The sequence below is a fragment of the Drosophila erecta genome, unplaced genomic scaffold (genome assembly GCF_003286155.1).
Source record: "Drosophila erecta strain 14021-0224.00,06,07 unplaced genomic scaffold, DereRS2 tig00000055-arrow-pilon, whole genome shotgun sequence".
NCBI classification, from domain to species: domain Eukaryota; kingdom Metazoa; phylum Arthropoda; class Insecta; order Diptera; family Drosophilidae; genus Drosophila; species Drosophila erecta.
In genome coordinates, this window is record NW_020825200.1 from 3843284 (window position 1) to 3870760 (window position 27477).

The 27477-nt window shown below is 40.5% G+C and overlaps 7 protein-coding genes across 7 annotated transcripts in view; 1 reads left to right on the plus strand and 6 right to left on the minus strand.

The window, feature by feature from the left end:
• Positions 1-967: 967 nt before the first annotated feature.
• The window catches only part of LOC6542504 (homeobox protein aristaless), a 35851-nt gene continuing 9341 nt past the window's right edge, over positions 968-27477 (plus strand). The window contains exons 1-4 of the mRNA XM_015159804.2: positions 968-1547; positions 17876-17999; positions 23019-23110; positions 23173-23274. Coding sequence (XP_015015290.1) covers positions 17903-17999; positions 23019-23110; positions 23173-23274 — 291 coding nt within the window. The 5' untranslated portion in view covers positions 968-1547; positions 17876-17902. The remainder of the gene's footprint in view (positions 1548-17875; positions 18000-23018; positions 23111-23172; positions 23275-27477) is intronic.
• LOC26526446 lies at positions 6287-6800 on the minus strand. Its single transcript, XM_015160022.1, has 2 exons — positions 6740-6800; positions 6287-6681 (listed from the first exon to the last, which is right to left on the minus strand). Exons 1-2 carry the CDS (start codon positions 6798-6800, stop codon positions 6287-6289), a joined length of 456 nt encoding a protein of 151 aa, XP_015015508.1.
• Positions 11778-12278, minus strand: LOC26526593 (kunitz-type serine protease inhibitor homolog beta-bungarotoxin BF B2 chain). Its single transcript, XM_015153098.2, has 2 exons — positions 12158-12278; positions 11778-12098 (listed from the first exon to the last, which is right to left on the minus strand). Exons 1-2 carry the CDS (start codon positions 12222-12224, stop codon positions 11830-11832), a joined length of 336 nt encoding a protein of 111 aa, XP_015008584.2. The 5' UTR covers positions 12225-12278; the 3' UTR covers positions 11778-11829.
• On the minus strand, positions 12378-12893 carry LOC26527046. Its single transcript, XM_015153099.2, has 2 exons — positions 12748-12893; positions 12378-12689 (listed from the first exon to the last, which is right to left on the minus strand). Exons 1-2 carry the CDS (start codon positions 12812-12814, stop codon positions 12433-12435), a joined length of 324 nt encoding a protein of 107 aa, XP_015008585.1. The 5' UTR covers positions 12815-12893; the 3' UTR covers positions 12378-12432.
• On the minus strand, positions 13413-13913 carry LOC113564103 (kunitz-type serine protease inhibitor homolog beta-bungarotoxin BF B2 chain-like). The gene is made up of 2 exons (XM_026979010.1): positions 13793-13913; positions 13413-13733 (listed from the first exon to the last, which is right to left on the minus strand). The coding sequence occupies exons 1-2, from the start codon at positions 13857-13859 to the stop codon at positions 13465-13467; spliced, it is 336 nt and encodes a 111-aa protein (XP_026834811.1). The 5' UTR covers positions 13860-13913; the 3' UTR covers positions 13413-13464.
• On the minus strand, positions 14013-14524 carry LOC26526222. The gene is made up of 2 exons (XM_015159987.2): positions 14383-14524; positions 14013-14324 (listed from the first exon to the last, which is right to left on the minus strand). The coding sequence occupies exons 1-2, from the start codon at positions 14447-14449 to the stop codon at positions 14068-14070; spliced, it is 324 nt and encodes a 107-aa protein (XP_015015473.1). The 5' UTR covers positions 14450-14524; the 3' UTR covers positions 14013-14067.
• On the minus strand, positions 14568-15245 carry LOC26526567. The gene is made up of 3 exons (XM_015160046.2): positions 15140-15245; positions 14870-15080; positions 14568-14618 (listed from the first exon to the last, which is right to left on the minus strand). Exons 1-3 carry the CDS (start codon positions 15211-15213, stop codon positions 14568-14570), a joined length of 336 nt encoding a protein of 111 aa, XP_015015532.2. The 5' UTR covers positions 15214-15245.

The following is a 27477-nucleotide window of genomic DNA, read 5'->3' on the forward strand; positions in this document are numbered from 1 at the left end:
AAAGGGGGTAGCTATAACAATGATGCCCCATAATAAATTAACTGAAATTCACTTAGTTATTTATTTTTTTGCCCGAGATGAGAAATTAATCTAAATAAATTGAGTTGTCAAGTGGGGCAAAAAGAAGAGAAAAGTTCGGAGTGCGGGGGGTGGGGTGAGGGGTGAGAAATGATATGCCAAATAAATACCAACGGTGAGTAATCGTTTTCTTATTGTTACTGCTTTAGTATCCTCTTTCTCTTCCTCTTTCCCTCTCCCGAATAACACCCAAAGCACAAAAGCTTCGCCTTGCTCTTCCCGCAGCCCCCATTTCTTCCCGCATCCCCCGTGCCCCTCACTTCGCCCCCACCCCACACACATTCACCACACTTAACGATGAAAATCCAATTTAAGGCTGCCTCAGTTGTTTGCGCTCTCTTTCCCCCCCTTGGGGCTAGTCCCGTCTCTTTCTCTCGCCTTCGCCTTGCCACCTAAATAAAGTGTAATAAAATAAAGTAGATAGGGATAAGAGTAGATAGGGATATTAGGAACACGAGAGCCCCTTCAACGTTTCTGTGCTTCTGTTGCTGTTGCTGTTTCTGTTTCTGTTTTTGTTTTTGCAGCTCTCCATGCCGAAAATTCAATTTCCACAATGAAAATGCGCGAGAAAATTGTCTTACATGACGGAGAAAGAGCAAGAGAGAGAGAGAAACTGGGGGGGTTGGGTGAGCGAGCGAGATGGGTATATGTCTCGAAATAACTGTGCTTTGGTTTGCTGACTGGGCGGCGCATGCGCGAGCGAAAATAACGGGAAATGGCAAAGGCGGCGCTTAGGGGCATCATCCCCATTCCTCCTCCTCCTTCTCCTTCTCTTCCTCCTCATCCATCTCTTTCCCACCCGCAGCCATCTTTCTGCCGACGCAGATCTAATTTGCAGCCGACTGCGCTGTCGACGTCGCGACTGCGGCAAGCACCGTTAGATCATTCGCATTCTGACGTTTCACGCGGTCGGTCGAACACCATCCACACTATATATGCCATATAGATCTTACTAAATCCCCCGAAAAGCCCGAAAAATACGTATTACCCAACTGGATTAAATGACACTTTGCAATCGCTAAAGGAAGCTTTTCCGTCGGCAAAAAAGCGGTGCTGCCTACAAACGCTGGAAAAACTGAAAACTCCCTGAAAACAGCCATATCCTTCAAGTGCCAAATCTACGTGTGTGTGCTCTTAACCCAAAACTAACTACCTTTTGCGGCCTGTTACCTCTGAGATTGAGCGTGTAATTGTTGTAGAGGAATCTTTAACTTTGCCAACATCCTTTGTGTTTCGCCCACGTATCCTTGCTGAGAACTTTGGGCCAAACTTCCTGGCAAGTGTTTAGACGCTCGGGAAAACTTTCGCACCTCTGCCTTACGTGAGTTCGTTTTGTGAAAATTGCGAAAAAGTTCAACTCAAGTCGAGCTCAGCGCTAAAAAGCAGAAAAAAAAAACAGAGCGGCAAGGGATTTTCTTCTGTGAGACGCTTGAAGTATTGCTGCCAAAATTTTCACGGACGGTAATAAGGTAATATCTCATATGTTCCCATTTGATTTGTAACAGTGCCTCAAGAAAATTCTATTATTATTATTTAAACACATATATAAAAGATTAAAGAACGTTAGGATTCCATTGTTTGACATGCTCAAGCATCTGATTCAAAAGATAATCGCAGACTTCGCTTTCAATTCACAGCACACTGTGCTCATAATTTATTTAGACGCTTTTAATTTGCATTAAGGAAATTCCTAATGAGTTCCCGTGTGATAAGAATCTCGGCTTTCGAGAGTCCTGCGTCCTGGAGTCCTGGAGTGTGTGTTTTGTGTGCCAGTCGCAAAGTGTCTGGCAAAAGTGTTTGTGCCGATGCCTTTCCTGTGAGAAATCGCACAAAACTCGTGAAGCACTTGGAGTGCAAAGGAGTAAAAAATCGGGGATTCGAGGCGAAAAAAGAATTAAAACCAAAATTGGTGTATGCATAAAGTATTCGGCAGCAAGGATCCAAAGGAGATTGCCATGAACAGCAAAGAAGGGGGGCATTTCGGTTGAAAACTCGCCGCTTAATTGAAGACAGACCAAAAGTTGATCACTCCGCAAATGCAGTTTGAATAATTGATGGTAATTAAGAGAGGAAAAAAGAGGAGGCAGCTCGTGGATTGCGATTCCCCATGTGCGCAAAGGAGATGGAGCAAGGGTACCAAAATCAATGGCAAATAATTCGCCAAAGAGCGGACCAAAAAAAAAAAAAGAAATGGGGGGAAAACGAAGTTTCAAATTAAATTGATCAACCGCAAATTAATTGGCAGCCATGCAAACGTTCAACGCTCCACTGGATGCCACGCCCACGCGAAAGGGGCGGTGGGTGGCGAACGGGGGGTGGCTGACTGGATCCACATAGGAGTCAATTGGAGTTGACGAACGGTTTTCCATTCGTCGCCAAGTTCTGTGCGATTCGTTCAACTCAATTAGGGAAGCATGGGTGGCGGTGGGGGGCAAAAAAGGGGGGAAAGCGCACTGAAGGGGGCGGTGCAATAGGACGGCATACAAATAAAATACAATTTGGCATATTTAAATTAGCAAATGGAATTACCGCAGAGAACGCTAGTCGAAGGAGGTTAGTTCGGCCATGTTTATTGATTGCTTGATTGAATTGAGCATCGAATTGGTGAATGCTCCAAATTGATGGATAGATTGGGGTCCACACATTCTCGTCCAGGCACATTCCATATGCAAATGAGACGTGTCACAGTGCTAATATTTCAAAGAGATGGATAGTGCTGAAATCATTGCCTTTAATAACTACAATAAGGTTCTGTTTTCTAAGCATTAATTCAATTTATAACACAATGATAGTTCGATAATCTGTGCAGGGCATATTCATTTGATTTGGTCAGCGTACTCCTGGAAAATGTCATATCCCACTTAAATTTTCCCCTGCGTTTCTCAATCACTTAACGACCCCCCACAGAGCTTAATAAATATACGGTAGCAACACCTCCCGTCCCCCGCCCAAGTGAAATGCACAAAACAATTTGCTTTAATTAAACAGCAAATTCAATCAAAATATTTATAAAACAAGAAAACCAGTCAGTAGGGGTGATCCACCGATTTTACACCCCATGCGGGCGCCCCGAAGATGATGATATACCATACCATGCTATACTATATGTGTATATAGCACATATGCGGCACTAATTGAAGGGTTAGCTTTTGGAATCGGCTCCGTTTGGCTTTCGAGTTGGGATAAGCTGGCGACACTTGGACACGAAAAACTGGCGGGGTGCAGCACGGCTGGCTAATTCAATTTACGCTCATTTTTTGCAGTGCAGCATTCTGGCGCTGATTCGTTGTGGTGGGTGGCTCAACGGCCAAATGCACGGCATCATTTGGATGCGATTTACGCCGAGGCTCTGATTCCCTGATTCCCTGATTCTCTGATTCTAGGCGCGAGCCAATTGACACAATCAAATTCGAACCTCGCAAATTCGCTTAATGCGCCGCGAGACAAAACAAAAGCAGCAAAAAATATGCAAAAAAGGAAAACGCTCAACCAAAACTGCAATCAAGAGGGATACTTAGATGGGGCATATGCAAATGGTTTGACTAGACAGTGGGGACTCCCAACACATGGAAGCGTAACCACTTGTACATATTTTATTTGTATATTAACTGAGATACAAGATTCTCAATAGCTCACAGCTACTGCCATATCAGTATGCAGTTGAAAAAGTCTTCCCACACCGGGAAGCTTTACTGTATCCATCATATCAAAGCCCACTCCAAGTTGGATCATCAGTGGCAGACTGCGCCAGTTTAGTTTGATTACGCCGGTCGGACAGGCAGACATTTCTAAAAACGGATGCACTTTACTTCGGTGGCAAAAGTGATAGCCTCATCGCCACCCACCTCCACATCCTCCTCCTCCTACTGCTCCAGTACCATATCATCTCACCTCAGTGGGAAATTATCGCGCTTTCGGTTTGGGGCAAACAAAAAACTGGGAAAACTATGAAAACTAGGAAAACTAGAGCTAAACGAGTGTGTGGGTGGGTGGGCGGCGGTGGGCAATTTCGCAAATGCGTTTAAGTGGCTCTAATGCCAGCGGGACGGGGCTTCGGAGCAGGGATGCGCACGTGGATATGCCCATGGATGTGATACCCAACAGCGGAGGCAGTGCAGCAGCCTGGTCTCTGCTCTGGCTGCGAATTATGCCACTTTCCAGCTGCACTGCGCTCTTGCGAATCTGTGTTTCCGAGATTCGAGCGGCCGATAAGTCCATTAGTGCAACTGCCCCTGAATGAAAGCAGGTCGGTGGTCAGCCTATCCGCTTCTGACCTTCAAGGGGCTGTGAAAATGCTGGGAAAACTTCCTTCTGAACTTCTTGACTCAGCATATATGGTATTTGCACACAAATTTGTATCTGCCGATCCAAATTTTGATTTGAGCCGAATTTGGATTTGGGTTCTCACCGAAAATGATCATACAATTAATCAATTTATGGAGGGGCTGAAAGTTGGCTTTCTTTTCTTATTCCAGCATCAAATGTAGACCATAGAATACTGGGTCTGATGACCCCTTTGGTCGCCCATGACGAGTCATCGCTGCTGGGTGTTGCACTCGCTGATTGACTTGTGTTTCCATTTTTAATTTGGTTAATTCAAATTAATCAAGCGACAGTTGATAATTCCTGCTCCTCGTGCTATTTTTTTTTTGCTGGCGCTGCGAAGTGCATTTGTTGCATGGAGAGTGCATTGGCATTGGCGTCCAGACTCATCCATATTCATGTGCATCCAATGTTGTTGGGCTTTCCGTTGTCCAGACGCAGTGCATTTCCCACTTTGTTGTTTGCTCAATTAATGCAATTGCTCGTTTTGTCTCCACGCCGTGGTTGTTGTTGTTGTTGTCGTCATTCGTGACATTATTAATTTATATTTATATTACTTTTTATAGCTGCAGCTGTTGCATAATGCCCTCAGCATTTGTCGCTGCTGCCTCTGCAGCAAATTGCATTATGTTCTGATGCGTTTTAATTAATTTTGAGTTAATTTCGTATTTTATTTTGTGCACTTGTGGAAAGGCCTATGGAAATAAATTCGAAATCAGCTGTGATTGCATATAAAGTACAATTTTGGGAATATAATTAACTAACAATTTGGTAGAAAACTATACTTCTACACAGTCTTGCACGCCATCTTATTTGTTACGCATTTCTGTAAGCAATGCAATTTGCTAACCAACAAATAGTTTAAGAGCCATTAAACGGAGTGGTTCAACAGCCTTTTCGGAACGATTTTAGACCTTTCAAGCTGGCTACTCCAGCATCCCTCCGCCACCTAATGCAATTTGGCGAACACTGCATCCACATCCGCTGCTGTGCTCCCCATGCCCCCATCCAAAGTCCCCTCCAAATCGTAATCCTCCCGCTCTGATTGAATTTCCCCGTTTTTGGCGACGGCTCGTGGCAGAAACTAGCGCAGCTTCCATTACTAAACCCCATGTCCGAGGACCGAGTGGACAACAAAGGCTTACCACACAGATTTCCACCAATCTGCAGGCCCTTCCACCAGCATTGCGCCATGCCCCCCTTAGCATTTTCCATCCGTTTTCCTGCACTGTGAAAAACTAACTAATAATAACGTGAATTTGGTAAAGTATGCGGCTCGATGGACCAATGCTAGAAACAATCAATTTTTCTTGAGGAGTATATCAAACTTTAAAATATTTTAAAATAAAAATACTTACATGGGATTTTCCCACGTGCACCGCGTTTTCGCTTGGCGTTTCAGGGAGCGCAGTCCAATCGAAATCGTTGCGCTGTTTAGTGCGCACTTAATTGAATTTCGCGTGTGCTGCTGCCACATCCACACACAGATACCCACGCACACACACGCCAGCACCCTCACACACACACACACTGGGACACAGCGAGTTGTGTTGCATTGTCTAGGCCACAAACATTGCCAAGTGCATTTCGTGCAATTGGATAATTGCATTTGGCTTGGCGTCGCCAGTTGCCGGCTGCAGCGACAGTTGCCGCACCAATTGCAACTGCAACAGCAACAGCAACACCTGCAACAACTCCACTTCAGGTGGCGAAAATCGCAGGTGATGACAATTAGCAGGTTCGGCCCAAAAGTAGACACCTTCAGTGGAGTAGGAAACGGTCAGGGAAAAATGTAAAACCAGAAAACATGTAAAGAACAGAATATCACTTGTATATGGTAAAGTTTTTAATTCCTTAAGTAGTTCACAGTGGCGCCCAAAAACAATCAAAGTGATCGAAGCAAATATAAGAAGGCTGCTACCATGTCCATAAACTGATTGGATGCCACAAGGAAGTCAACGATTTCTTTTCTCTCCAAGCCTCTGTTAACCAACTTCGGAAGAACTCTTTTCGAGATGGTTTCAACTTCGCCTGCTTCCGAACCATTCTTCCAGGAGTCATCGATTTCACTTTCTTCCGAATCTCGGTTCATGAAGCCACCCAAATTTATACATCCCTTGCACTTGGAATTACACTCATTTCTGGTGCGGTAATAGTTTCTGCCCACTGTGCAACCCTTTGTCCTAAACTTTTTGCATCTGTTTTCTGCGGTTTCATAAGTAAATCCCTTGATTCTCTGGTCGCAATTCCCGTCCACAATTGGCTTCTTGCCACAATTGGCTGCAAATAGTTTGGGCATCTCATTGGATATCATAAGGTTAGTTAGTTGAATGCTTACCATTCGTTTGGGCCAGTATGTAGATTATAAGGAAAGTTATGACCACAAACCTCGTCTCCATTGCTCAGCTTTCAAACGACTAAAAACTGGCACCTTTAGTATTGATAACTAGCTGCTCAAAATAGTTATTCATTCATGTTTATGATCATTTTTAGCCAAGTTATGATTAAAACGTCCATCAAAAATATTTTAATTTTGGCCAAAATCCGTTTTTTTGAATTTCGGTCATAAAATAATCAGTTTTTTGGCCACAACTTTTAAAATAATTGTCTGAACATTAAATGGTATACCTCGTTGCGTTTGTAATATAATTTCCAATCGAACTGTGTTTAAAAATGGAAACTCGATTTTTTTGCCATTTTTTGCAAATTTTAATGATGTTACCCCTTACAAAAAATGCAAAAATTGACCCAAAAATTAATTTCCAAAAATCCGTCCAAAAGGGATAGGGATCGTTAGTATTGGTAATTAGCTGCTCAAAACAGTTATTCTTTCATGTTTATGATAATTTTTAGCCAAGTTATGATTAAAACGTCCATCAAAAATATTTTAATTTTGGTTAAAATCCGTTTTTTGAATTTCGGTCATAAAATAATCAGTTTTTTGGCCACAACTTTTAAAATAATTGTCTGAACATTAAATGGTATACCTCGTTGCGTTTGTAATATAATTTCCAATCGAACTGTGTTTAAAAATGGAAACTCGATTTTTTTGCCATTTTTTGCAAATTTTAATGATGTTACCCCTTACAAAAAATGCAAAAATTGACCCAAAAATTAATTTCCAAAAATCCGTCAAAAAGGGATAGGGATCGTTAGTATTGGTAATTAGCTGCTCAAAACAGTTATTCTTTCATGTTTATGATAATTTTTAGCCAAGTTATGATTAAAACGTCCATCAAAAATATTTTAATTTTGGTTAAAATCCGTATTTTTGAATTTCGGTCATAAAATAATCAGTTTTTTGGCCACAACTTTTAAAATAATTGTCTGAACATTAAATGGTATACCTCGTTGCGTTTGTAATATAATTTCCAATCGAACTGTGTTTAAAAATGGAAACTCGATTTTTTTGCCATTTTTTGCAAATTTTAATGATGTTACCCCTTACAAAAAATGCAAAAATTGACCCAAAAATTAATTTCCAAAAATCCGTCAAAAAGGGATAGGGATCGTTAGTATTGGTAATTAGCTGCTCAAAACAGTTATTCTTTCATGTTTATGATAATTTTTAGACAAGTTATGATTAAAACGTCCATCAAAAATATTTTAATTTTGGCCAAAATCCGTTTTTTTGAATTTCGGTCATAAAATAATCAGTTTTTTGGCCACAACTTTTAAAATAATTGTCTGAACATTAAATGGTATACCTCGTTGCGTTTGTAATATAATTTCCAATCGAACTGTGTTTAAAAATGGAAACTCGATTTTTTTGCCATTTTTTGCAAATTTTAATGATGTTACCCCTTACAAAAAATGCAAAAATTGACCCAAAAATTAATTTCCAAAAATCCGTCAAAAAGGGATAGGGATCGTTAGTATTGGTAATTAGCTGCTCAAAACAGTTATTCTTTCATGTTTATGATAATTTTTAGCCAAGTTATGATTAAAACGTCCATCAAAAATATTTTAATTTTGGCCAAAATCCGTTTTTTGAATTTCGGTCATAAAATAATCCGTTTTTTGGCCACAACTTTTAAAATAATTGTCTGAACATTAAATGGTATACTCCGTTGCGTTTGTAATATAATTTCCAATCGAACTGGGTTTAAAAATGGAAACTCGATTTTTTTTGCCATTTTTTGCAAATTTTAATGATGTTACCCCTTACAAAAAATGCAAAAATTGACCCAAAAATTAATTTCCCAAAATCCGTCAAAAAGGGATAGGGATCGTTAGTATTGGTAATTAGCTGCTCAAAACAGTTTTTCTTTCATGTTTATGATAATTTTTCGCCAAGTTATGACTAAAACGTCCATCAAAAATATTTTAATTTTGGCCAAAATCCGTTTTTTTGAATTTCGGTCATAAAATAATCAGTTTTTTGGCCACAACTTTTAAAATAATTGTCTGAACATTAAATGGTATACCTCGTTGCGTTTGTAATATAATTTCCAATCGAACTGTGTTTAAAAATGGAAACTCGATTTTTTTGCCATTTTTTGCAAATTTTAATGATGTTACCCCTTACAAAAAATGCAAAAATTGACCCAAAAATTAATTTCCAAAAATCCGTCAAAAAGGGATAGGGATCGTTAGTATTGGTAATTAGCTGCTCAAAACAGTTATTCTTTCATGTTTATGATAATTTTTAGCCAAGTTATGATTAAAACGTCCATCAAAAATATTTTAATTTTGGTTAAAATCCGTTTTTTTGAATTTCGGTCATAAAATAATCAGTTTTTTGGCCACAACTTTTAAAATAATTGTCTGAACATTAAATGGTATACCTCGTTGCGTTTGTAATATAATTTCCAATCGAACTGTGTTTAAAAATGGAAACTCGATTTTTTTGCCATTTTTTGCAAATTTTAATGATGTTACCCCTTACAAAAAATGCAAAAATTGACCCAAAAATTAATTTCCAAAAATCCGTCAAAAAGGGATAGGGATCGTTAGTATTGGTAATTAGCTGCTCAAAACAGTTATTCTTTCATGTTTATGATAATTTTTAGCCAAGTTATGATTAAAACGTCCATCAAAAATATTTTAATTTTGGCCAAAATCCGTTTTTTGAATTTCGGTCATAAAATAATCCGTTTTTTGGCCACAACTTTTAAAATAATTGTCTGAACATTAAATGGTATACTCCGTTGCGTTTGTAATATAATTTCCAATCGAACTGGGTTTAAAAATGGAAACTCGATTTTTTTGCCATTTTTTGCAAATTTTAATGATGTTACCCCTTACAAAAAATGCAAAAATTGACCCAAAAATTAATTTCCCAAAATCCGTCAAAAAGGGATAGGGATCGTTAGTATTGGTAATTAGCTGCTCAAAACAGTTTTTCTTTCATGTTTATGATAATTTTTAGCCAAGTTATGACTAAAACGTCCATCAAAAATATTTTAATTTTGGCCAAAATCCGTTTTTTTGAATTTCGGTCATAAAATAATCAGTTTTTTGGCCACAACTTTTAAAATAATTGTCTGAACATTAAATGGCATACCTCGTTGCGTTTGTAATATAATTTCCAATCGAACTGTGTTTAAAAATGGAAACTCGATTTTTTTGCCATTTTTTGCAAATTTTAATGATGTTACCCCTTACAAAAAATGCAAAAATTGACCCAAAAATTAATTTCCAAAAATCCGTCAAAAAGGGATAGGGATCGTTAGTATTGGTAATTAGCTGCTCAAAACAGTTATTCTTTCATGTTTATGATAATTTTTAGCCAAGTTATGATTAAAACGTCCATCAAAAATATTTTAATTTTGGCCAAAATCCGTTTTTTTGAATTTCGGTCATAAAATAATCAGTTTTTTGGCCACAACTTTTAAAATAATTGTCTGAACATTAAATGGTATACCTCGTTGCGTTTGTAATATAATTTCCAATCGAACTGTGTTTAAAAATGGAAACTCGATTTTTTTTGCCATTTTTTTAAAATTTTGATGAGGTTACCTTACAAAAAATGCAAATATTGACCCAAAAATTAATTTCCCAAAATCCGTCAAAAAGGGATAGGGATCGTTAGTCTTGGTAATTAGCTGCTCAAAACAGTTTTTCTTTCATGTTTATGATAATTTTTAGCCAAGTTATGACTAAAACGTCCATCAAAAATATTTTAATTTTGGCCAAAATCCGTTTTTTTGAATTTCGGTCATAAAATAATCAGTTTTTTGGCCACAACTTTTAAAATAATTGTCTGAACATTAAATGGTATACTCCGTTGCGTTTGTAATATAATTTCCAATTGAACTGGGTTTAAAAATGGAAACTCGATTTTTTTGCCATTTTTTGCAAATTTTAATGATGTTACCCCTTACAAAAAATGCAAAAATTGACCCAAAAATTAATTTCCCAAAATCCGTCAAAAAGGGATAGGGATCGTTAGTATTGGTAATTAGCTGCTCAAAACAGTTTTTCTTTCATGTTTATGATAATTTTTAGCCAAGTTATGACTAAAACGTCCATCAAAAATATTTTAATTTTGGCCAAAATCCGTTTTTTTGAATTTCGGTCATAAAATAATCAGTTTTTTGGCCACAACTTTTAAAATAATTGTCTGAACATTAAATGGCATACCTCGTTGCGTTTGTAATATAATTTCCAATCGAACTGTGTTTAAAAATGGAAACTCGATTTTTTTGCCATTTTTTGCAAATTTTAATGATGTTACCCCTTACAAAAAATGCAAAAATTGACCCAAAAATTAATTTCCAAAAATCCGTCAAAAAGGGATAGGGATCGTTAGTATTGGTAATTAGCTGCTCAAAACAGTTATTCTTTCATGTTTATGATAATTTTTAGCCAAGTTATGATTAAAACGTCCATCAAAAATATTTTAATTTTGGCCAAAATCCGTTTTTTTGAATTTCGGTCATAAAATAATCAGTTTTTTGGCCACAACTTTTAAAATAATTGTCTGAACATTAAATGGTATACCTCGTTGCGTTTGTAATATAATTTCCAATCGAACTGTGTTTAAAAATGGAAACTCGATTTTTTTGCCATTTTTTGCAAATTTTAATGATGTTACCCCTTACAAAAAATGCAAAAATTGACCCAAAAATTAATTTCCCAAAATCCGTCAAAAAGGGATAGGGATCGTTAGTATTGGTAATTAGCTGCTCAAAACAGTTTTTCTTTCATGTTTATGATAATTTTTAGCCGAGTTATGATTAAAATCACCAAGAAATTAATGTGCTTTTCTAAGTTTATATTACCCCAAATTAGCTATAGTCAAACAGCTGCTTTAAAGGTGGTTTTAATAACTATAAAAATATATAGAAACTTGCTGTTAATGAATTTAAAGGAATATATCAAATAATATAAAACGTAAACTGTGCTCAGTAAATAAGCAGTATCAAAACCAGTATTAAACAAGTATTACCAATGCAATTTATTGGTACATCAGCAACCGCAACCTCAAAATCTAGCCAACCTTATTAGGCATGAAAACATCTGCTGAAACTGCGACATAGCCCGTGTCCAGAACTCAAAGATTCCGTTTTCACCAGACCTCCTGGAGTCCTTGCACTTCGCATTGCACGCATCCTTGCTAAGGAAGAAGTTTCCAGTTACCTTACAGGCCTTCACCCTGAACTTCTTGCACCTATTTCTTCGGACTTCATAGGTATACCCTTTAATTTGCTGTTCGCAAGTTCCAGCCACATTCGGTTCAGACCTACAAATGGCTAAAAAGTAGAAGTTTCCATAAGTCAAACCGAATTTTTTCAGTTAAGTTGGCACTTACGTTGCTTTTGCCCAAGACAAAGGCCACTTAGGATACATATTAGGATAACCCAAGAGAGCAAATTCATTTGGAAGATATGAAGTGTTGCTTTCAGCTGCTCACCAGTGACTGAAAACTCGAACTCCAGGCATTATGGGCATATATCATTAGATTCGGTTTGAAAAATGTCATGAAACTATAATTTGCATACCAATAAACTACAAAGCAATTATTTTACGAATGAGCTCAATTACATTTTATTTGTTCCATACTACACATCAATTATTTTACAGAGCTCAACCCAATAATCTTCTTAACATTTTGGTGGCCTGGTCGAAAGCTCCTTCGACGTAATAACTGAATGGATTGTTTCTAAAAGTGAGCACAGGCTTGCATCTGGCCTCACACACTTTTTTGTCGGTGAAAAAATTGCCCGCAACCGCGCAGCCTAGGGCTTCATAGTTTACGCAACTGGTTCGCACTCTCGAATAGGTGTACCCTACAATCTGCCTACTGCAAAATCCCTGTGGCAGTGGCTCCATGAAGCACTTGACTAATGAAAGTATATAAATTATTATATTGATTGTGCAAAGTGGCCAAGTTATACCCACCATCCCTTTGTCCTTGGGCGAGGCCAATTGCAATGGTCATCAAGGATAGCAAGGCCACGAACTTCATTTTCTCGGGTTGTACACTATCTTCAGGTGGTGTTTCAAAATGACTAAAGTGCACAGTATAACTGGGCTGAAACGGGCTTTGTCTTCTGTACTTATTGGTGAATCTATATCTAATCAGTTTTTTGGCCACAACTTTTAAAATAATTGTCTGAATATTAAATGGTATACCTCGTTGCGTTTGTAATATAATTTCCAATCGAACTGTGTTTAAAAATGGAAACTCGATTTTTTTGCCATTTTTTGCAAATTTTAATGATGTTACCCCTTACAAAAAATGCAAAAATTGACCCAAAAATTAATTTCCCAAAATCCGTCAAAAAGGGATAGGGATCGTTAGTATTGGTAATTAGCTGCTCAAAACAGTTTTTCTTTCATGTTTATGATAATTTTTAGCCGAGTTATGATTAAAATCACCAAGAAATTAATGTGCTTTTCTAAGTTTATATTACCCCAAATTAGCTATAGTCAAACAGCTGCTTTAAAGGTGGTTTTAATAACTATAAAAATATATAGAAACTTGCTGTTAATGAATTTAAAGGAATATATCAAATAATATAAAACGTAAACTGTGCTCAGTAAATAAGCAGTATCAAAACCAGTATTAAACAAGTATTACCAATGCAATTTATTGGTACATCAGCAACCGCAACCTCAAAATCTAGCCAACCTTATTAGGCATGAAAACATCTGCTGAAACTGCGACATAGCCCGTGTCCAGAACTCAAAGATTCCGTTTTCACCAGACCTCCTGGAGTCCTTGCACTTCGCATTGCACGCATCCTTGCTAAGGAAGAAGTTTCCAGTTACCTTACAGGCCTTCACCCTGAACTTCTTGCACCTATTTCTTCGGACTTCATAGGTATACCCTTTAATTTGCTGTTCGCAAGTTCCAGCCACATTCGGTTCAGACCTACAAATGGCTAAAAAGTAGAAGTTTCCATAAGTCAAACCGAATTTTTTCAGTTAAGTTGGCACTTACGTTGCTTTTGCCCAAGACAAAGGCCACTTAGGATACATATTAGGATAACCCAAGAGAGCAAATTCATTTGGAAGATATGAAGTGTTGCTTTCAGCTGCTCACCAGTGACTGAAAACTCGAACTCCAGGCATTATGGGCATATATCATTAGATTCGGTTTGAAAAATGTCATGAAACTATAATTTGCATACCAATAAACTACAAAGCAATTATTTTACGAATGAGCTCAATTACATTTTATTTGTTCCATACTACACATCAATTATTTTACAGAGCTCAACCCAATAATCTTCTTAACATTTTGGTGGCCTGGTCGAAAGCTCCTTCGACGTAATAACTGAATGGATTGTTTCTAAAAGTGAGCACAGGCTTGCATCTGGCCTCACACACTTTTTTGTCGGTGAAAAAATTGCCCGCAACCGCGCAGCCTAGGGCTTCATAGTTTACGCAACTGGTTCGCACTCTCGAATAGGTGTACCCTACAATCTGCCTACTGCAAAATCCCTGTGGCAGTGGCTCCATGAAGCACTTGACTAATGAAAGTATATAAATTATTATATTGATTGTGCAAAGTGGCCAAGTTATACCCACCATCCCTTTGTCCTTGGGCGAGGCCAATTGCAATGGTCATCAAGGATAGCAAGGCCACGAACTTCATTTTCTCGGGTTGTACACTATCTTCAGGTGGTGTTTCAAAATGACTAAAGTGCACAGTATAACTGGGCTGAAACGGGCTTTGTCTTCTGTACTTATTGGTGAATCTTAATAAGTTCAGCTCACCTTATACTACGGATCGTCATAAAATAAACGTATTTGCACATTGATTGCTGCATTAAAGGTGTAAGAATAGGCAATAAAATATAAAAGTTATAATAAATATTTATGGACATAAATACACCCTTTTCGCTAAGAAATATTTCATATGTAGGTAAATTTATTAGGACTCAACATAACTTTTTGATATTTAAGTTAACCAGTATGAATGGACTACGATTTTCACTTGTTAAACATATTTTTAAAGTAATATATTGTAATATATAATACATTATTTCATTTAAATCTATTCTTAAGATATTACCGCAAGTAAATACAATAGGTTTCTTTGCAACTCGACGAGGTCTCCGTAATTTAGCGAGAGAAAATCATTTTTCTCGCATTGCTGTCGTGTATTAAAAAAGTTACCAGTAACTCGACAGCCTTCCGCAGAGTAAATCGAACACCCGTTTTTTTCCGGTGTAAATGTGTATCCTGTTACAATTTGCTGGCATTTTCCGGTTACAAAAGGATCACTTTGCACTTTGCTGTTCGAAAGAAATGTATCACTCAGTCAAGAGTGATTTCATTCTACTTACGATCTCTTTTTCCCTGAACAAGTGCCAGAATAGAAAATGTGGCAAAAATTATGACAAAATATTGCATCATATGTAAGTTCTTATCTGTAATTTGAACCTTGTTTCTCTGCTGCCACAGAGCGACTAAAAATTTGCACATAAATCTTAAGTAGAACGTCACACATTTTATTACTTTTCTATGAGCTGTTAAATAGTTTACGCGCATATTTATTGCTTCATAAAGTGCTACAATGACCTTATAATACTTCTGTTATAGGTATTATGATTAGTAATTATTTTCCTTGGTTATTTTACTACCGAAATGTTTCTGCCCGTGCGAATTATGCAAAAGTAAAAGCCCTGTCCAATTTGTGTCTCGCAGTTGTGCCAACTAATTAGGCCCATATCAGCATTCCACTTTGCAGTGGGTTTCGGGTTGGGCACATAATCTCCGGGACACGATCCGGACATTAAAATTTCAAAAATCAATTTCAGAAATAGCATTTTGATTTGATTTAAATGTAACGCCCCAAGGTCCAACACAAGTGAGGGCTTTCGTGCGCATCTGTGAACGCACATGCACATGGGAGTATTAGCCGGGTACTCTGCTCTGCTCCACTACTGGGCACCGCAAAAGCCTGCCCCTCTGCTGGGCCTATTTAATACGTCCAAAATAATTCAGCATAAATTATTCACTGGAAATTAATTCACTAACAACACCAGTAACGGCCTGGCAGGCCCCAAAAGCCCCAACACCGTGCAAATCCCTCTGTTGGCGATGCCACTAAAACTTTGCAACCAGTTCCTGTGGACCTGGCCCAAACCATTCAGCATTCAGTTGCCAGCAGCCAGTTGCCAGCATCCAGTTGCCAGCATCCAGTTGCCAGTTGCCAACAGGCAGGCCGCATGTGCAACATTAGACACGAAATGGCAATTTTCCATTTGGCAAATGAGTTTTGCGGCCGACGGACTCCAAATATAACAATTATGCAAAATTACAAATTCTCACAATTCTAATGGAATGCCTTCCCCGGCGTGCGAAATGTGGAAGGGGGAGGGGGCGTGGCCGAAAAGAAGGGCGGCGCACAAGGGGCAGGTGAGGTGCCCCATTCGCTCCCGCACTAAATGGAAATTTATTGGCGCCACTTGTCGGGGCTTGACTTTTGGGAACGCGGACACATCTGCGACCAGGAAACAGGAGGCTGTACAAGGACACTTAGAAAAATCTAGTTGGGAATGTAACAGAAAAAACTTTTGCTGAGTAACTCAGTTAAATCAAAATGAATGTAGCAGCACAATTGTTGTTGTTAGATGTGCAACTGTTACTAGGTTTTAACTAACTAATTTGAAAGAACATAAGCTGCGTAATTTTTCTCAGTGCACTCAGGACACCAGCGTAGGCAGGACACGCGCTGCCGCTGAGCACGTTAAATTATTTTGCGTGTGTAAATTTGGCGGAAATAGTCTGTAACATGATATGCTAACACTTGTGGTGCACTGGGCGGTGGGCGGTGGGCGGTGGGTGGTGTTGTGGGTGGTGCTGGTGGTGGGTGCATGTGCCAACAGTCGTGTGGCGAGCACCATAAATAAAATTCAGGCAATTTTTTTAACAAATTTACTCAAATAAATTAAAATGTCGGCACACAGCAAGGCGCAGGACCCACCTGCAATCCGGATGGTGCAACTGTTTGGTTGATGGGCCTGTGTGCGGATAATGTGTCATATAGAAGTTACAATTAATTTTAATTGCAATTGAAATGCAGCGGGAAATGTGATAGCCAAAAAGAAGGAAGGCTGCATCATCGTTGCAACAACACAGGAAATTGGCCGGGCTGCGTGTATGCATAAAGAAATGTTGCCTAAAGTGTGCACGAGTATAGCAAATGGGCCATAATTTATTTATACAGGAATGTGTAACATTTCCCTAGAAAACCACGTTTTTATTTGAAATTTAAATTCAAGATGGCTCGAATTCAAGTGATGTGCCACACCATTTTCCCACCCATATCAATTTCATTGAGGCAAATGACGAGTGCACTTTCTCAGCGCCTTTCGCTGATCTTGGCTATCTGACCATCTCTAGCTTGACTGCGTTTCCTACCCGCTTTGTATCCGAAAGATACAACTATCCCTCGCCGTGCATATGAGTGTTGGGAGAAATTCCTCGACTAATTAAGCTGGAAAATGCATTGAGAAAGGCGCCAGGCGAACGCAAAACATCGACTCATAACTGAAGTGAGTTCATCAAGAGCAGTTACAGTGGCGGCCATAGTTATATGGCGAGTCTTTTGCGGCAAATGCAATTAATTTAAATCAATTGATTCGTTTGAGGACAATTTAATTGTATGCAGACGACACACAATGCAGCGACGAGAATCGAGAGCTACAGAGATGCAAAAGCAGATGAAATCGATTGTGGATGATTTGTCAGAAGTCTGTAATTGCCTTTAATTGAATCGAATTGAGTTTGAGGTGCATATGACAACATTAAAGGCGACGCAGAGTCGCCCCACAAAAAGCCAACAGGAGGAATGCCAATACCCGCATGTCTCCAATTCAATTGTGCACTTAAATTACAAGTTTCTCGTTCATCATCATCGTTATCATCATCGTCATGATGATCATCGTTGTCATGACGTGATTGGCAAGTGAATTTATCAAAATTACATGCAATTTAAAGATTCTTTTTCTCAATTTCGATTCCGATTCCCATGCTATATTGTCATTGATTTTGATTTCGATTTCGATTTCAGCTCGGTCCTGCAGCCGCGGGCAGAGGAATGTTTTGCTACCAGTGCCCCCCCGCCCTGCATCCTTGCGGCCCCCACCCCCCGCGCCTGCCCACCCTCGACTACCCCTTCGCCGCCACCCATCCATGTGAGTATCTAAGATTAAATTAAGCCGAGTATATAAGAGGTGCACTCAACACAAGAACAGAATCGATTGTACATGATTTTACAACCAAAACAACTTTAGTCATAGAACTAGTACATTTTTATACATTCGTATCTATGAGTTGTGATATTTCAACCCACCCTAATTGCATTATTGCATCTGCTGGAGCATATGGATTGCCAACTGCCAAATGTACAATCTTCTCGTACGCATCGAATTAAATTTAGATAAAAAGCCAAAGATAATCGCCGCTGTCTGTTCTTACTTTGTCTGCCTGTCAATGGATTATTGTCTGTCGGCATATCTGTGGATCGCGTAGTTGTAGTTACATTAACGAATTATTCTATTAGCAGCACGTTGCACGCAGGGTAGCACTCCTCCCTGTGCCACTCCCTTTGTGGCATATCAGATTTCATGGTCGCACATGTTGGCAGTTTGCTGTTTGCCTCGAAAAGTTGCCACTCGGTCGCAGGGTAAGTGGCATGCGAAATGGGAATGAGAAGGTATTGAAATTCGGCAACAGATAGTGTTGAAAACTATGAGGTAGAGATATTCAGTTTCTTCTGGCAATATCTAGCATATGCCTTTTCAAAACTTACTTGAGCTGCTAAAAGTATTATTAGTCGGAAAATTCTTGCTGCAGAGGAAATTCCATTAAACGCCATTTCGATGAATTGGGTGCAAAGAAAACCCACAGCGGTTCAATTGGATTTCCTATTGCCCACCACTCGTCGCCGTCACCCAGAATGATTCCATGCTCCCTGTCCCAGTCCCAGTCCCAGTCACAGTCCCATTTCAAATCCCAATCCCAGTCCCACTGCCATGCCCCACCGACCAATCCGAGGCGGGTAAACTTTGGCTGGCACTCCAGAACCGAGAATCGAGAATCGAGGAACCCGAATCCAGAATCCAGAACCGGAGCACCTCCACTGCCATATAACTATAATTGAATAAAAAAAAGCATGGGCAACCCAATCGATATTCGCATGCAGCGCAGGAGGGGATTTTTGGAGCAAAGGAGTGGCCAAACCAAAGGCAAAGTCAAGCAAACGTGAACGTGTCGAAAAGTGAAGCGATCCATTCGAATTGGAATTGGAATTGGTATTGGGTAGCGCAAAGGGCGCTGTGGTACGGAGTGTGGGGAATTTTGGATTTCAGATTTCAGATTTCATTTCATGCAATTATCGAATGGCAAAGCGTTAATGCTTTGGCATGCAAATTTTCCTTCGACACTCGCAATCGGAATGCGGCGACAGTTTCAACAGATTTCAACAGATTTCCGCAGATTTCCACAGATTGAGGCTGAGTGCTGAGGCATTTATCGAAAATCATAAATCAAAGCGCCATCCGCCGACGGAATAGTTTATTGATTTTTTCCCACCCACTGGCCATAAAAGGAACCGCCAACGCCGTCTAACAACCGCAACCGCTCTGTAAAAGTGCTGTACCATAAATAAGCCCCACCGCAATTTGCAGTGCATTTTGTGGGCGGCCATTCTAAGGTTGGTATTCATCTCTTCAAGGAATGTGCGCCATCTAATGCGATTAGAGGGCGACTTACGAACGCATTACGCAACTTCTCTTGCCACGTAATCCTAATCAGGTGCAAATTCTATTTGCTGCTGACTGATTCAATATGACGGACATACTGGCGAGGCGATAACTTATGTTCCATTTAGGGTCCCCAAAGGGTCCTGCGTCCTGCGTGCTGGGTCCTCGAAGGGACTGTCGCTTTTGATTTGCGACAGCCTAATGCAATTTGGACTCCTGGCTTCGATTCCTCATGGAGTGAACCTTACAAAGGAGATGCAGCATTAATATAAAGTTGTGTAATATCATTTCTGCATAACTAATTATGTTGCTTAAAGGTTTTAAGCAGCAACCTTTCTATATTAGCTATATTAGCTGCAAATATCACATAAAACCCCGACTTTCCGACAAGGAGCAATGAAAAATCACAAAGCAGTGAAAATCCCGCAGCGAATCCACTTGGGTTGGATTTCTGCCCATGACATAACCAGTAAATATGGCTCTCAAATCAAAATCAAAATTCCACAGCACATTTGCATAGCTAATTCAATTTGCTCGCTGTTTTTCGAGATTCCAATTCGTGATTCCTTGACGTGACACTTCACTCCACTACCTTCCCCTCGAGAGAAGCCACCCCAAGAAGAGCTGACACCGAGAATGCTTCTCAATTGCTAAACTAATTTAAAATTTTTGCCAACGCGTGCCCGGACTTTCGAGCAGTGAAATCGAAACGGTGACACTTTCCAAGGGAATTCGACCTTATGCAGGGGGAATGCTGCAGGTCCTTGGCGGAGGAAAACTGGGCCAGCCCAGGAAAACTATAATGAATGCTAATTCCTGGCTCTCAGATTAAGTAAGCGAAACTGAAATCGAATGAGAATTGATTTTGGCCCGTGTAGATACAGGAACTCAGCCAACTCAGACAGACAAAGTTGCAGACTTGTATCTTACGGATACGTATCCTGTGTGGGCGGAGCCGGGCGGCCAGCCGAGTGGGCGGGGTCGAGCTGATTGCAAGGACTCTTGACTTGACTGCTCCCAGACCGAAAATCCCTTAATGATGGTTTCGCTTGTTATGCCAAATGTTTAAAAATTGAATTATCTCCCATTACCGGCGCAGCTAACGAGCAGACGCAGAGCAGCTTCAGTGCACTCGAAGAAATCGGTACCGAGTAATGGGACGCCAATTTTGAAGCTGTGACAATATGTGGTATACGTACAATTATACTCGAATACCTAGCATATATAAGCTTTTCATATTTCTACTATCGACTTGCTGCGATGTTTCCGACTCCTGATTCCCAATGATTGGTTTTTATTATCTCTTGGTGCCACATTTCTTTCGGTGCACAATGAGACGGGTTGCTTGGCTGCCAGAGAGGGATGTAGATGGTGGCTGGCTGACTGGACTGGCTTGTCTGCGCCCCTTTGCGTACTTTTTGAATCAATTTGGCAACAAGGATTTGTTAATCCTGTCTTCCTGACAAGTGCGGTTAGTTGACTTGTTGTTGCTGCCGGTGCTGCTGCATGACGTTTGATGTTTGAGCTGGGAAATGGGAAATATGGGATAAATGGGGTGGTGGAAGTACTCCATTGGCTCCGGTTTTGGGCAAAGCTTTCAGCATGAAATTCTTATTGCCCGGTTTTTGGGCAGCTTTTGCTCTGCGCTCTGGGATTTGCACTCGAAACCTAATTGTGCTAATTGCCAGCCGCTTGAACGTCAGTGGCACATGTACCGGTCTTCTTTTTCGGCCCGAAGCATTTTCCGGCCATCCTGGGGCATTTCCATTTGCATTTTAGGCAATTATTGGCTGCAAGGAATTTGATTAGCAAGAAAATTGCAGTGCAGTCGAATGAACTGGTGATGAGCGGAATGGCAAAGGTCGTGATCGTAATTATACAGATGGTTAAGGGAAAAAATAAACTGACAAACTCAAGATCATGAGGGAGAAGTATTTAATTCCTGAAATTTGCCTAGTAAATTCAATAAATACTTATAGAAAAAGGCGAGGCTTAGATCCCACTTCACTATGCCACCTCTAATGGGTACCTACATTTTCCCAGCCCCCGGAAAAATTATGCTGAGTGCCCGGAGCTCAACTCATCGACTATTCGATTAGCCTGCGTCGCAATCCATGGCTTTTGCGTAGCTCTTTGATTGCTTGATTTAGGCCCGAAATACGTGCTTCATTAGCAGGATATATAGAGCATATCCTTGGGGCTTACCTGAGAGCCTGATGGCACAAGAAGCCGAAACATTTTGTAATTATTTTCATAATTAAATATTAATTGATGGCAGGCATAGCGACACTTGCCGGGGAATAGAGATGGAGATAGAGATGGAGATAGAGATAGACGACATGGCAAACAACATTAGTGCGCATTACAGAGAGTCTCTAGAGAATTGTGAAGGGGGGAGGGGTTGGGACGACCTTCGGCCTGGCGAAAATGAATGCCAAAGTAACAACATTTCAGCTAATCGGATTAGAGCCCCCCAAAAAAGTTAACACACAGGCAGAAAGACATAGAAAGAGACGGAGGGGGGCGGTCCAGAGAAAAAGAGACGGACAGCTTTACTCGGCTTTGGCAAGAAGAAAATTAAAATTAAATTTTGCAATTTGCCAGCTAATTATTTATTTAAAATCAAATTGAAAATTAATTTTACAACACGAACGAACCGAGAGTCCAAGCAAAAGCAAAAAAGGTCCGACAAAGTTTCCGCCTTTCGACTTTCGACTTTGGTTTTCCATTTTCCGGGGGGTTGGAAAAGCGGGCATTTTGGAGCGGAGGTCAAGTGGGGCTGTCAACGCCTTTCCTTTTCCTCTGTGTCTCTCTTTCTGGCTCAAAAGGCAGTTATAAAATATTTCGTAGCATACAAAATGGCGCTGCTGCTAGAAAATTCAATTAGCCTGCAATTTTTGGCAACAGCTGGCTTTCAGCAAAAGCCAAGTGGACAAGGAAAATTCGGCAGGGCGGTGGGTTTTCCAGCAAGGCCACAGCAGTGGAGAAAAACTTTTGGCATGAATGAATTCCAAGGCAGTTATAGTTGGGTCATTTAAAATTTAGAGAAAACTTCGGCTTCACCGAAGATGTTGCGAAAAATAATGGCATTCTACCTAATAGCTTTAAAAAACTACACAAAATAAAGTGGGAACAAAACCACAATTAATAATAATAGTAAATTAAATATGAATTGATTGTTTCTAATTTGTAATGTTTTAGATCAGAAGTCTTGTGTATCCTTCTACGATTTTAAATTTCATTTTATCCGCAAATCATGTTTGAGTTTTTTTTCCAACATCCGCTCAAAATCCAACTAAACTACTTAGTGCATGGCGACGCTGGAGAAGACAAATCCCAGCTTAGTGGCACTCATGCTCCTACACCTTGTTGCAACTAGTTGAATTAAGAGGCTAATGCAACACCTAACGTGGCTAATACCCTCGCCTTCTGCAATCTGCTATTCCCCAGATACCAGCTACTCGTATCATCCTGCCATACACGATGAGACTTTTGTCCGGCGGAAGCAGCGGCGAAATCGCACCACCTTCACACTGCAACAGGTAAGTCGGGGCAAAAACACAAAACGGGTAGGAAATGCACTTTAATTTTTCATTTCGCCCAGTTGGAGGAGCTGGAGACGGCCTTTGCCCAGACCCACTACCCGGATGTGTTTACTCGCGAGGATCTGGCCATGAAAATCAACCTGACCGAGGCACGGGTGCAGGTAAGAAAAGTCTACCTCTTTTCCACCGATTTGCTGACCTCTTTCGGCCAAATTATGCAAAGTACAAAGAGTTTCAGGAAAAGTGTAGAATATTAAATGCGAAATTCAAGAAGTTGGCGAATTCATATCAAATTTCATAAGTATATGAGTGTAGCACGGTCACGCAGCCTGATCAAAGCCCAGGGTATACTATAGCCCGCACCAACGATTAATAATGCATATGCAGGCTGAACAGGCCCACAGATTCTGGGATTAGCAACGGGTTCGGATTCGGATTTGGGTTTGGGTTCGGGTTCGGGTTCGGGTTCCTGGGGTGGCATGTAGCCAGCCTAATGCAATAAGTGTCTTAAAAAATATTTCCCTTGCCCAGAAAAGCAGAAAGCCAGAAAGCGGCGAGGCGGCAAAATATGCAAAGTTCTTAAGCGTTAACAGGGAAAATAAAAAACAGAAAATGCGAAAATAAAGTGAAGAAAAGTGGGAGGCAAAAGCTGGTTAGAAAGCCCTCGTTCGCCAGCCAAATCAAATTGATTTTTCCATTTTCGAGTTGGAACAGCGCTTCCTTTGGCTCGGAGACCTCAAAATTATGATTGAAAATTGCATTACAGCCAGTTGGGCAAACAAGTGCTTTATGGAGTGTAAAAACCTCGTGAGCTTCATAATTAAAATTTAAGTATAATGCATAAAATGATAATTTCCGCTCCCTACAATACGTTGAAGATCAAATCAGTGTCAGCAGAGTCACTTGAGTACAATTATTTCCACCTAGATCCAACCTTTTCCGCTGCACGGCATTATTCAAACCTTTTGACATTATTCATGATTAATTTCTGGCAATTGTAGCCGAAATTAGAATCACTATCCGACACTCGAGCGAAGGCGTTTGAATACAAATGCGAAATTAAGTCAGGAAAAGATTGTGCGCTGCCACAAGACTTCTCGCGAAAGAGGTAAGTGCGGTGGCAATTTGCATGGGATTGCAGCTGCATTTGTCTGATTAAAATGACAATTAGCGGATCTACTTTGGGGGAAGTGGAAGTGGAAACAAAAGTCCGGGGATCTTGGGTGGGTGGACTGGCGAATCTATCCGGCCACTCGAGCACGTCGTTTCTGAGGCCGAAAGCAAATTATGCACATGGAAATGCAACCTGCCACCGCGGCAGAAACTTAATGAGGATGCCACACTAACTAGACACGTTTGTCGCGAAGCCCACGCACACTTTGGTGGCTATTAAAACACTTTGGTGGCGTTACGGCATGCTCTCCATTTTTCTATTTCCGGCACAATTAGCCCGAGCTTTTTGTTCCCAAGCTCCGCGTAACCAGATACTTTCAATTCAATTTGTCGCTTAAAAAATGCCGGCAATTTGATATTTGTAAATAAAATATACATACAATGGGACACTTGTCGCAAACACGTGTACTTGTCAGCCTAACAAAATTACAAGTTAATAAGGTTGCAGCCACCCTTCCCGCAGGAGAAGCTGCCACTTTGTTACCAACTTTCTGTGGTCCGAGTTTGCAGCGTCCGCGTTTGCAGAGAACTTCAACGAAATTGCGGCGAAAATTGTGGAAAAAACCGAAAAAAACCGAAAAACATTTCGACTGGACAGCTTAGTCTGGGATTTCGATAATGGAATGAATGCCAAATGTTTTGATGAGGGTGTGCACCGAGCACTTTCCAACCGCATTCGCATTTTGACACATTTTTTGTGTTGCTCTTCCCAGTTTTTGTATTTTTTTTTTTGTGGCCCGCACAACGGCGTGGCGGAAATAAATTTTATAATAAAATTTATTATGTGTACTTCGCTTGGTGCCCCAGCATCCCTGACTCCGTTTTAGCCGCTCACTTGCCTGTAACCTGATACGTTTTCCACTGGATTTTTTCGTCTGTCAATTTTTGATGGCCGGGATAAAGTCCGTGTCGCTCTCTGCCTTTTCCCTCCTGTCGCAACGCATTCGAGCTCAATGCAAAAATCATTTACTTAATGTATATCCCAGCGAGCTTATGGCCTGGCCGGGACCCAGCTGGATCAGGGATATATATATTCCTTCAGCGCACCCACCTGACAAGGACAAAGCACTTTGAAGTCGGGCTAATGCAGCAGAGCCTTCTAATAACTGATATTGATTGATAAATGAGTGGGAAATTTGATTTTTGAATGGACTGATAGCGGAGAAAAGCGCACGGAGGGTGGAACAGCACTTGCTTACGGGAAAATGCGGGAAAAGATTTGCATGGCAGTAAGCGATGATGTGTAAGTGGCTTACCCGCTGAAAACTGCCTAAAATATGCACTACTTAGTACCTATTATGCAGCAGGCACTGCCACTCTTTAACTTAATGTAGTGATTAATACTCAAAATCCCCATCGGCCATCTACACTTCCAATCGAATTCCTTGGGGCACCTGAGCCATACATTAATAATAATATCAGCTATAAGCCCACTGCGCCCCCAAAACATTAGTTATCAATTTCCAGTGTGAGCGATAAATAATGAAGTCGTTAACCCACTGCGATTACCGGCTCTCACATTTCCAACTACGCACCTCATACATAACTAATTCGATTAGAATTAATGTGCAGCATGACAATGCGGCAGGGATACACCCGCCAGGAGCCACCCAATCGGAAATGTGGCACCACCCACTCGAACCACCGCAAAAGGCTGCCACCGCATGTAATGCCAATAATTGATAATTTATTATAATCACGGAGCTCCCAAGTGGCGATGTGGGAAACTGTCCGATAGAAAAAACCACAAAAGATGACGAGGAGCGGAAGGATGGGGTTGAGGAAAGTGCACTGGAAAAGATTCCTTGTGCCAGGAAACCCCTTGTATACCTTTGAGATCGCTTTGTCAGTACTACAGCTTTAGGCTTAGATAGTTCGAATCAAATCTTCATATCCTGGGATCATCAATGTTTCACAGCTTGAAGATGACGAGTTCAGAACTACTAATTATTTATCCAAGTGTACTGGGCTGTCGAATAATTGCATTTGCTTCAGTAATCCTTTAATGCTGATCCAACTTGATGGCCGTCGAATCGAATCGAGTCTGCCCTCTGCTGGCCTCAGGATATGGGCGGTTTTCAGGGGAAGGAAGCCAGGAAGGATTCCCGGATTGCTAAAGGGGTGGTGTGCCTGGTGTTGGCTGCTGCGGTAGCCCAATTATTGTTGCAAAGGGTTCTGTTTAGCCGGCAGCAAAATGCGTTTGATATTAACACATCTGTTCATTCATTCCACTTGAGCTGCGTCATCGAGGTCCTTGGTCTTTGGTTTCTGGTCCTTGGTTCTCAGTTCTCAGTACCCTGGGTGTTGTTTGCATCGAGTGTTCCGGGATCGGGACAAACTGTTTGCGGAAGCTAATGGTGCGCACTTGTCCGTAATTACCCCACAGACGACCTCCTGCAGCCTCGCCCCTTTTTCCCGCATTTTCCCCGACTCCCGGATGGTTTTTCCATTGTTCCTTCAGCTGGTGTGTGTTGTTTTCTGTGTGTAATTCGCTGTTGTAACAACTTTGTATTGTTTCGCTACCCGCTTGCTCGCTTATTTGTTTTCGTTTTCATGGCAAATCGGTTTTTGTAACTTGCAACCGCAGGAATTGTGTTTGCCCAGTACATGAATAATTGTTTTGTTTATTGTTCCTCAAAAATTATGCGAAATTTGCGTCGCTTTGGGCGTTAGCTTGGGTAAATAAATTACTTGAAGTGGGTCGAGGGCTTCTTGAGATGATTAATCAGAGGAGACATGTGCAGTAGGGGGAAATTACAGGGGGGTGTCCCTGACTTAAGAATTCATAATTGTATCAAGCTTATGCCCACCCATACTTAAAACATCTACAGCTTTGTTCTACTTACCCGAAATCTACATGATACAGAATCTAGCTGCTCCCCAAAAGTATGCCCTGTTTTTCCACTTCCTGCAGATACACTTCACATTCGTGCTTGCCTTTCTCTTTGGCCATAAAGGACAATAAAATTTGAAAATTCTATTTTCTATATATTTGAACAGGGCCTGTGACCCATCCACTTTGAAAAGTAATTCCAGGCAAGCAATCAAGAAACTAAACCAAGCGAATTGAATAAACAAGAAACACGTTAAATTTGTGTGTAATAAAACAAAAGAAAATTGTGCATGAAATTATGATTGCGAGCAAGTGAGATGGCAACTGCCAGAGGGAGGGAGACAGACGCACACAATTG